Source organism: Dipodomys ordii, unplaced genomic scaffold, assembly GCF_000151885.1.
Source record: "Dipodomys ordii isolate 6190 unplaced genomic scaffold, Dord_2.0 Scaffold68, whole genome shotgun sequence".
Taxonomy (NCBI): Eukaryota; Metazoa; Chordata; class Mammalia; order Rodentia; family Heteromyidae; genus Dipodomys; species Dipodomys ordii.
Window position 1 is genome coordinate 4600494 of NW_012267284.1, and position 10949 is coordinate 4611442.

Below are 10949 nucleotides of genomic sequence, written 5' to 3' on the forward strand. Positions count from 1 at the left end.
AGGGATGGGAAGGGGAAACAAAGGAGGAGGCTACAATGCTTGATAAGAAATGTACTCATTACCTTGCCCATGTAATTGTAACCCCTCTGTACAGTGTTTTCACAATAAAAAAAATTAAAAATTAAAAATTAAAAAAATTGAATAGGAATAAACTGTAGCCTGGGACCAGTCTTGGACTGTGATCCTATATCTCTGCCGCTTGCATGGTTGGGATTACAGATGTGCAGCATCCTGCCAGGCATATTTGTTGAGATGGGGGAATTTCTCACTAACCTTTTGCTCGGCTGATCCTATACCACATTCTTATCTCTGCCTCCAGGTAGCTAGGATTATACGTACGGGATACCACAACCAACTTAAAGAACAAATACGTTAAAAAAAAAAACCATCTTATTAAAATGCTTCACAAACAGCAGTCCCCCCACACCTGGCACTGACCTCCAGCCTCCCGGCTCCTCCTCTCCAGCTCCAGCTCTGCAATCTCACTCAGCAGCGTGATGCCTTGCAGGAAGCTCTGCTCCAAGGCCAAGTTCTGAGTTGTGTCCAGCTTCTCCACAGCCTCAACTCCAGTGGCCAGGGAGGGCAGAGGCCGGGCCTGGGGCAGCTCTGCCGCCGCTGCCAGGGCGTTCATGCCAGCCAGGGGGTCCTCATGGCCCAGGCTAGTCTCTTCCAGGTAGCAGGCCCGGCCGGGCCCAGGGACGGCCTCCTGGGTCTCCAGGTTAGAACACTGGCCCTCTCCGACGGGCAGTTCCGGGCTGGGCTGGGGCTGACTGAGAGCCGGCTGCACCAGGCTTCCTTCCGGGCCGGCCTCCGCGACGGGGCGGCCTACAGGCACGCCCAGGGGCACCTCCACCGGCTCCTCCTTTGTCTCCACCAGGGGCTCGGGGCTCAGGGTCCCCAGCTCCAGGTCTTCTGTCCGGCCCTGCATCTCCACCTGTGCTTCTACCCCTTCCGTGAGCTCCGAGTCCTCCGCCCGCTCCGCGGTGGGCCTCAACACCTGGGCCTCCAACAAGCTGCCTCCACAGCCGCCCGCAGGGCTGGAGGCCGCCATGCTGTCGGGGACGGGCAGGGCCAGCGGCGACTCCATGGGAGGCAGCTCCGGGGGCCCCTGATCCTCATCCTCCACCTCGGCCTTCACCTCCCGCGGGGCCAGCTGCGGTTCCTCGTGGCCCTCGGCCAGCGGCTCGGGGATCTTGGGGGACAGGCGGATGGGTTTGTCCTCCGGGGACAGCGCCAGGTGCTCGGGGCTGTCGGCAGGCAGCGGCACATCAGGGGCCAGGCCATCGGCATCGGCAGCCGTGGTGGGCTGCAGTAGGAAGGGGTACGGGCGCCCGTAGTGCGGAGGCAGGGCCTGGAACGGGTACCTGGGGGGGATTTCTGCCAAGGACACAGGAAGTCAGGCGTGAGTCCCCCAAATAGAGCTCAGCCAGCCCCTCTGTCCCGGGCAGCAGCCACCCACCACTCCCAGGACACTGCCCCCCACCCCCCTCCCATGCCTGAGCTGCTCAGGGCCGCCAGTCTGGGGCCCCAGGGAATTGCAGGGGTGGCACCACCCCAACATTCTCCCCCCACCCTCAAAAGCACACAGTACCAGGCTACACCGGGAGCATGCATTCAATGAGATCCCAGTCTTTTGCCTGGGCTCCATCCTAGGAGAACCTGCCTCCCCCTCCCCCCCCAAAGCAAAGCCTCGTAACTGTGAACTGAGTGCAGAGGTACACACCTATAATCCCTGCTACTCGGGAGGCTGAGATAGGAGGATCACAGACCGAGGTCAACCCCAGCACAAGAAAAAGAGGCCCTACTTGAAGAATAACTAAAGCAAAAAGCTCAAATGGCCACACACCTGCCCCAGAGAGCATGCTAATCATGGTCCCCCTGCCCTACTCCACAATCTCTCTGCGGTCTGAAGTTTCCCCAGGAAGAGGACCATGTGCAAAGACTGTCTGAAGCTGCCAAGAGCCTGGCTCTGACCTAGGCACGGCAGAGGTGCTGACCTGAGGAAACTGACTGAGGGCAAGATGGAATCAGGGGCCAGGCAGATGCGAGAAGCACCACGCTACCAGCCCGCATTCACACCCGAGTGCCGAGGAGAGACTTCACACACATGGTCGCTCCAGAGTCGACTCTGTGAACAGTACATGCTCCACAGAGACAGAAGACACGAATGAAGGCAGACAGAGACTATAATCCCACAGCTATGTGGAGGCAGAGATTGACCAAGAGGATCCTAGTTCAAGGCCAGCTCAGGAGGATATATTGAACACACTCTCCCCCCTCAATCCCAAACAACAGGTTGGGCAAGGTAGTAATGCCTACCATCCTGGCTACCTCGGAGGGAAGAGAGGTGGAAGAAATCACAGTCCAAGACTGGACTGAAGCAAAAGATTTAAGACCCTATCTGAAAGATATCTAAAAGCAAAAAGGGCTGGCGGTGTGGGACAAGCGGTAGAGCATCTGCCTAGCCAAGGGTGAAGCCCTGAGTTCAAACCCCAGTACTGTTTAAAAAATTAAGTAGGGCTGGGAATGTGGCTTTGTGGTAGAGTGCTTGCCTAGCATGCATGAAAATCCGAATTTGATTCCTCAGTACTACACACACAGAAAAAGCCGGAAGTGGCACTGAGTGCTAGCCTTGAGCAAAAGCAGCTCAGGGACAGTGCCCAGGCCCTGAATTCAAGCCCCAGGACTGGCAAAAATAAAATAAAATAAAAACGATAATTAAAAAGAAGGTGCCAAACTGGGGGAGGTTCAGTGCCCCACATCCAAACTCTCACCTGAGAATAAGCTCTGGAAGGGGCTGGGCGCTTCCTTCTCCAGTTCCAGATCTTTCTTCTCCACGACGTTCTCTGGGGCCTCCTCCTTCCGGGGCAGGCCAGGGTTGGGCGGCGGGGAGGCGGGCGGGGGGCTGCTGGGGTGGGTGCTGGGCGTGGCGGGGTAGGCGTAGGGCGGGGGCTTCGAGGCCACGCCTTCCAGCTTCTGGGTGACCTTGGCCTTCAGCGCGGCCACGGACGAGGCGCGGGGTGAGGGTGGGGGGCTCACGGCCTTGCCGTAGGTCCCCGCGGGCCCAGCGCCCAAGCCCGGTGGCTTGCGGGGCAGCAGCCCGGGCCCCGAGGCGGACAGGCCAGCCTTGGCTGTGGCCTCTAGGCTCCGCTTGGCCACCTTCTCCTCCATGTCAGCCCGCTGCTCCTGGGTCTTCAGCCGCTCCTGCTGGGGGGAGGGGGGAGGGGGGGAGTCAGGTCAGTGCGATGGGGACCCCCGGCAACGGTCAGGGCCACTCGGCCCTCCTTGGCCTGACACCCACATTCCAACACATTCTGAGCCACTTGCGTGTAACAAAACAGGGTTCCACAGAACGGGGGATGGGGGAAGGCGCGACATGACAGGGCTGAGGGGAGGGGACAACTGGGCTGGGGGGAGGAGGAGAGGCCGATGCGGGCTCAGGCCTTTAGTTCCTCCACAAGAGATTGGGGCACATGAATGGACCCCAATAATCCTGCCAGGAGTGCCAGGCAGAGCCAGGAGCCAGCATGGATGAAGTGTCTGTGTCATGGCCATGCTCATAAGGGGTGCTCACTAGCAGCTCAGCATTTCACTGCACGATCACCAAAGCATCTCAGACAGGGGACCATGGAGTTGTCGTCCCCGTGTTTGATGACCAATCAGAACAGAGGGAGAAGGAAAGACTCCATTAGACCCAATGGTTACAAGGGCCAGACATGGCAACAGTAACAGCAACAACAACAAAGAATTGACAGCTCCATGCTGGGCACAGTGGCTCACACCTATAATCCCAGCTGCACAGGAGGCAGAGATCAGGAGGACTGTGGTTTGAGGCCAGCCAGGGGGAACAAGTTAGCAATTAGCTGGGCACCAGTGGTTGTAATCCTACTCAGGAGGCTGAGATCTGAGGATCATGATTTGAAGCCAACCCAGGCAAGAAAGTCCATGAGACTCTTATCTCCACTAAACTAACAAAAAACTTAGAAGTGGAGCTGTGGCTCAAGTGGTAGAGCATTAGCCTTAAACAACACAGTTCAGGGACAGTGCCCAGGCCCTGAGTTCAAGCCCCTGGACTGGCACAAAATAACAAAAGCTATCAATTAATAAGCACACACCTTGTCATCCCAACTAAAGAGGTGTAGCAGAAAGACTGCATTCCAGGCTGGCCCGGGCATAAACATAGATGCTATCCCCCAAATAAACAAAGCAAAAGGTCTGGAGGTGTGACAGGTGGTAGACAGCCTGCAGAACAGGGGTGAGGCCCTGAGTTCAAATCCCAGTATTATCAATAATAACTTCCAAAATATTGACCCATGGGGCTGGGAAGGTGGCTCAGTGGTAGAGCGCTTGCCTTGCATGCCTGAGGCCCTGGGTACGATTCCTTAGTACCACATAAGCAAAAAGAAAAAAGCCAGAAGTGGCGCTGTGGCTCAAGTGGTAGAGCGCTAGCCTTGAGCTGAAGAGCTGAGGGACAGCGCCCAGGCCCAGAGTTCAGGCCCCACGACCGGACCCAGTCTGCCTCTGCTCCTGCCACATTCCATGTACTCCTGGGCCTTTTGCACATTGCTGTTCAGGCTCTGCTTAAATGCCACCTCTTCCGGGAAGCCTTCCTGGACTCCGGCGGTCCTTTCTCCCTCCCAGTCCTCCCTTCTTCTCGGTTTGGGGGCTCACCACCAGCTGGGCGCTGCGCTGCAGCTCCAGGGCCTGGGCGGCCTGCTGCTGCAGGTACAGGAACTCTTGCTGCCGCAGGAAGTGCTGCTGTGAGAAGAGCTGCAGCTGCTGCGCGTGGTGCAGGGGGGCACGGCCCGGCGGGTACAGCGCCGGCCACAGCGGGGGCACCGCGGCCCGCTCCATCAGCTCCGCTGCGGACACACGGGCGTCAGTGGGCTGAGCTGGGCTGCCTCCCTCCCCAGTCCCATCTCCGCCCCCCCCAGGGCCCTGCACCCCCCCATCCCGCGGGAGGAACTCACCAAAATGAGGCAGGTGGTCGCTGGGGATGACCACCAGCTGGCCGGACTGGGGGTCCCGGACAAACTGGTAGGTAGAGGGCAGGGAGCCTCCCAAGCTGGGCGGGAAGGCAGGGGACACACCCTGGTGCAGAGGTGGGGGGCCCAGGCCTAAGAGGAGAACCGCAGTTCAGTCAGTGCTACCAGGCCCCCACACGATGCCCCATGCCAGGGCCCCCCGCCAGCCCCCGGGCCGCGCTCACCGTACGGATGCCCTGCCAGCCACATGGACGAACCTCCGGACCTGGGCAGCCAGGGGTGTGAAGCCAGGTGAGCCGCGGGGTCCGCCGACCAGCGCCCCGAGCCCGCCAGTGTAGGGCCGCCAGTCACCATGAGGTTGGGGTTCAAGCCGTTGGGGGCGCAGCTGGTGGGGTGCAGGCGGGCAAGGTCAGCCAGCTCCTTGCTCTCCCTGTCAAACCAAGACACACAGGGTCAGCGTAGACATGGCGAGAAGTGGGGTGATGCCCGCGGCCGGCGGGGGGAACCCCGAGGTTCCCCCCCCAAAAAAAAACTCCCCTCACTTACCGGAGCAGCTTCTCCTGCTCCCGATCCAGCCGGCCCCCGAGCAGCCGCTCCTCCCGGTGTCTGGAACGTTCGTCCACGCAGCCTTCCTCCGCCCGGCTGTGCCCTGCTAGGCCCAGACCGTAGTAAGCCCCAAGGCACCCCCACCTCACCCCACCATCACCTCTGCCCCCCCAGGGACCCACAAGGCCCTCCATGGCTGCTTCCCACACAACACAGCACCCTGGGATGTACCATGTGTGTGTGTGGGGGGGGGATCCTCTGTGCTAGGAACACTGAGCTACATCCCCCCAGGACAGCTGGGCATGGTAGCTCAAACCTGTGATCCCAGCTACTCAAGAGGCTAAGTGGAGGATCACGGTTCAAGGCTAGCCAGAAGACCTCATCTCCATCAATGGCTGATCATGAGGATGTGCATGCCTATCATCCCAGCTATGCAGAAAGCACCAATAGGAGGATTAGGGTCCAGAAAGGCCTAATTGCCACCCACACACTTCTTTCTTATTTTATTGACAGGATTGCATTAATTGGGATTTGACTTTGGGTCTCCCAAATGCTGGGCAACCACAGCAGCCATATCCCCAGCACTAGTCATGCAGTAGTTTTTCTTTTTCCCTTGGTTGTGATAAGGGTTGAACTCAGGACTTCATACTTGCTAGGCAGGTGCTCAACCACATGAACCACTTCTCCAGCTCCTTTTGCATTGGTTATTTCCAAGTTAAGGTGTTACTTTGTCTTGATAGGTCTAGACTATGATCTTCCTAAGTTGTCCTTCGCAGCTGGGATGATGGCGTGTGCTACCTCATCCAGCCATGGAGTGAGATGCAGTCTGGAGAACCTTTATGCCTGGGCTAGCTTTGAACCACGATCCACCAATCTCCACCTCCCAAGTAGCTGGGATTCCAGGGTTGAGCTACCATACCTAACCGGCCAAGTGCTTTTGAAGTGACAATGGGGCATCCAGCTGGGTAGGGACAGGACTAGGAGCCCGTGTTTGCTGAGCCCAATTGGGTTCCCCTCAAGCAGGACAAGCAAGGGAGGCCTGAGCATGGCAACTTAGAGAACTGAGGCTCAGAAAGGAAGCACCAAGCTCCATTCAGGACCAAGACACAGAGGGTCACCCCCAGAGTTCTGCAACTATGCTTAGAAATCAAGACTGTGGCTGATGCAGTGGCTCACACCTGTAATCCTAGCTGAAATGTGAGGATCTGAGTTAGAAGCCAGCCTGGGATAGGAAAATCCATGAGACTCTCATCTGCAATCAGCAAAAAGTCAGAAATGGAGCTGTGGCTTAAGTGGTAGAATGCCAAAGAAACTCAGGGACAGCGCCCAGACCCTGAGTTCAACCCCCAGGACCAGTACTTCCTTCTTCAAAATAGACGCACCGGCGCCCACGGACCAACCAGGACTGGGACAGCCACCCTTGGGCTGATGATAAGGCCAAGATCACGGTGCTCCTGAGGGCCAGGATCCGCCCATTGCAGGGCTGCAGGAGGCTGTGACTGCACTCGGTGCCTTGCAGTCCCCAGAGCCGGAACGCAGCCACAAACTGGATCAGGCCAAAGAAAAGAGCCATGCCTCCGGGCGCTGGTGGCTCACGCCTGTAATCCTAGCTATGCAGGAGGCTGAGACCTGAGGTTCACTGTTCAAAGTCTGGACAGGAAAGTCCTGTGAGACTCTTATCTCCAATTAACCACCAGAAAACCGCAAGAAGCACTGGGGCTCAAGTGGTAGAGCACTCACCTAGGAGCTAAAGAGTGCAGGGACAGCGCCCAGGCCCAGAGTTCAAGCCCCATGATCGACAAAAGGAAAAAGAAAAAAACAGGGCCATGCCCACTGCACCCCGCCCCACACTAGGTTGGGCTCTGCCTCAACCCCAACCCCTCCCTAGCCCCCCAGGGCCTGAGCCCTGCTTACACGGTCACCCCACAGAAAGGAGCCCTACACCCTGCTCTGCATGGAACCCTGCTGTCCACCTAAGGGCTCGTCCTAGGTAGAGCGTTCTACACCAACCTAAACAGCATAACCAGATCCTGACTTGAGAGATAGAAAAAGAGACAGGAACAGAGAAAAGAAGAGGAGATCTAGGGGAAGAGCAAGATACACAGTTACCACCACAGTCCGGTATAATTCCAGCATTGGAACTGAGACAGAAGGATCATAAGTTCAAAGCCAGCCTGGCTACATAGCAAGATCCTGGCTCAGCAACCAAATGAAAGCAAAGAAGACTGGAGGTGTGGCATAAGTGGTAGAGCACCACCTACCAAGTGCCAGGTCCTGAGTTCATACCCCCGGACCACAAGGGGAAAAAAAATCTGAATCTAACGATTGCCCAGTATAGTGTGCATACCTGTAATCCCATCAATCAAGAGGAAGAGGTGCCTGTAATCCTAAACTACTCAAGAGGATTGGGCAGAAAAGCTCAGTAGACTCCCAACTCCAAATAAACCAGCAAAAAGCAGGGTTGGGTGTATGGCTCAAGTGGTAGAGTACCAGCTCAGCAAGCACAAGGACCTGAATTCAAATTCTAGTATGGCTCCAAAAAACCCCACAAATCCCCCAACCTTCCCTCCTCCACCCCTGCCCAGAAAAGAGGATTGTACTATTTTTTTTTTGGGGTCCTGTCGTGGGGCCCGAACTCTGGGCCTGGGTGCTGTCCCTCAGCTCTTCAGCTCAAGGCTAGCGCTCTACCGCTTGAGCCACAGCGCCACTTCCGGCTTTTTTTCTTTTTGCTTATGTGGTGCTGAGGAATCGAACCCAGGGCCTCAGGCATGTAAGGCAAGCGCTCTACCACTGAGCCACCTTCCCAGCCCCAGGAGGATTGTACTTGAGGCCAGCCAGAGCTAGCAGGGAGATCCTGTCTCAAAACAACAAAAGAAAAATGTAAAAAGATCTAACTGCCTAAACAAGTCATTTAGGAAGTCATTTAGGTCCTGCATGCCAAGTCCATAAAAACAAGGGCACCAAGCCAGGCGCTGGTGGCTCGTGCCTGTAATCCTAGCTACTCAGGTGGCTAAGATCTGAGGATAATGGTTCAAAGCCAGCCCGGGCAGGAAATTCTGTGAAACTCTTATCTCCAATAAGCCACTAGAAAACCTAAGTGGTGCTGTGGCTCAAGTGGTAGAGCACTCGCCTTGAGTGGAAGAACTCAGGGACAGGGCCCAAGCCCAGAATTTAAGCCCCACAGCCAAAAACAACAACAAACCACGGGTCCCTTACTTCCTACCCCACTCACAAATATTCATTCATTTCTCCAGCACCTGTTCTAGCCGGGCCCACCCCAACTGCATCTGGATGTATAAAGTAGAAAAGGCCGGGCAACACCTCCCTCAAGCATGCTTCAGGATTGAAGGCTTCAGGTTAAGTTTATTGGTAGGAACCTCTATTCTTAGAAAAATGACTCAAAAATCTCACAGAGGCGCAATGCACAAAAATATTCCGTGCAGTGTTCAGAACACAAAACATGGGGGGAGGGGACACAGCACCAAGAAGGACCCACCAGGGAATGAAGGCCTAAACTCTACGCCTGCTGCTGCATGCACAGCACAGAATATGAAAGGCCATAACAAAACAGAAAAAAGAGACAATTCCAAAGACTGGCGTCGCTGGAGAAACGACCCCACATTGTAATATGGGGGAGGGGGGGAATTCAACCGAGTCCTGGGTGCGCTGGGCTCCATGGGTAGAAGAAAATGGCAAAGCAGAACGAATTCCCAGAGACATGAAAGTCTACAGTATGCCAGCAAGACAAAACACTCCTTTCTCTGCCTTCTTTATCTTTTTTTCAAAAAATGTGTTTATGGGGTTTGTTTTTTTTTGCATTTTGCATAACTGGAAAGGTAATAAAACTTCCAACAGCAACCATAGCGGACCAGTGGGAAAAGGGGTATAGTATGAGAAGACAAAGAAAAAGAAGCCAGGGAGCCAGGAGAGTTAGGTTATAAGAAATACCAGCCAGCTAGCTGCAGTGGTACAACACACCTGTAATCCCAGCTACTCAGAAGACAGACATAGGAAGACAAGTTCAAAGTCAGCCATCCTCTCCCTACTCCCCCCACTACCATATCAAGCTGGGTTTGGTGGCTCATGCCTATTATCCCCAGCTACATAAAGTATAAGACTAGGGGTCCAGTGCAGACTGGGCAAAAAGAACAAAACCATCCAGGTACCCATGGCTCACGCCTTTAATCCTAGCTACTGAGGAAGCTCAGATATGAAGGTCTCAATTTAAAGCCAGCCCAGGCAGGAAGGTCTGTGAGATTCTAATCTCCAAGTAACTATCAAAAAAGCCACAAGTAAGCTGAGCACTGGTGGTTCATGCCTGTAATCCTAGCTACTCAGGGGCTGAGATCTGAGGATCACAGTTCAAAGCCAGCCTGGGCAGGAAACTCCATGAGACTCTTATCTCCAATAAACCACTAGAAAACCGGAAGTGGTGCTGTTGGCTCAAGTGATAGAGTGCTCGCCTTGAGCTGAAGAACACAGAGAAAGTGCCCAAGCCTGGAGTTCTAACCCTACAATGGACAAAAAAAGCCACAAGTAGAGCTGGGACTCAAGTGGGAGCACTAGCCTGAGGGGAAAAAAAACCCTCAGGGAGGCTGGGAAGGTGGCTCAGTGGTAGAGCGCTTGCCTTGCATGCATGAGGCCCTGGGTTCGATTCCTCAGTACCACATAAGCAGAAAAAGCCAGAAGTGACACTGTGGCTCAAGTGGTAGAGCACTAGCCTGGAGTTGAAGAGCTGAGGGACAGCGCCCAGGCCCAGAGTTCTGGCCTCATGACTGGCAAAAAAAAAGAAAAAAAACACAAACCCTCAGGGACAGCAAGCACCCAGATGTGAGTTCAAGATCTGGGCCCATCAGAGAAAACACACACACACAAGGGGTTGGGAAAGTGGTAGAGTGCTTGCCTAGCATGCATGAAGTCCTGGGTTCAATTCCTCAGAAAATGCCAGAAATGGTGCTGGGGCTCAAGTAGTAGAGTGCTAGCCTTGAGCAAAAGAAGCTCAGGGACAGTGCCCAGGCCCTGAGTTCAAGTCCCAGGACTAACCAAAAAACAAAAAAAAAAAACCTTAACAAGGTATGGTAATCCTAGCTCTTCAGGAAGCTGAGGATCCTGGTTGAAAGCCAACCTCGGGCAGATAAATCTACAAGACTCTTATCTTTGACCAGCAAAAACCTGGAAGTGCAGGCAGGACTCAAGCAATAGAGCAACAACAACAATAAAAAGCCAAGCAAACACTAGAGGCCCCGAGTTCGGGACCCCTGGTGGATGGACAGGCAGGGCAACGGGAGGGAGGGCGCCCGGGTGGGTCACTCACCTTTGCCGCTGCTCAGTGACAAGGGCCGCTCCTGGTCCCCCAGCCCGGGCCCCAGGCGGCCGCCGCCCCCGCTGTCCTTCTGGCGGGCCACGGCCACGGCGATG

General features: G+C 55.4%; 1 protein-coding gene across 1 annotated transcript in view; it reads right to left on the reverse strand.

Annotated features, from left to right (window-relative positions):
* The window catches only part of Tnrc18 (trinucleotide repeat containing 18), a 79473-nt gene that overhangs the window by 40510 nt on the left and 28014 nt on the right, over positions 1-10949 (reverse strand). The window contains exons 5-11 of the mRNA XM_013023387.1: positions 10846-10949; positions 5532-5634; positions 5210-5415; positions 4971-5117; positions 4672-4862; positions 2775-3207; positions 439-1377 (exon numbers count right to left, since the gene is read on the reverse strand). Coding sequence (XP_012878841.1) covers positions 439-1377; positions 2775-3207; positions 4672-4862; positions 4971-5117; positions 5210-5415; positions 5532-5634; positions 10846-10949 — 2123 coding nt within the window. The remainder of the gene's footprint in view (positions 1-438; positions 1378-2774; positions 3208-4671; positions 4863-4970; positions 5118-5209; positions 5416-5531; positions 5635-10845) is intronic.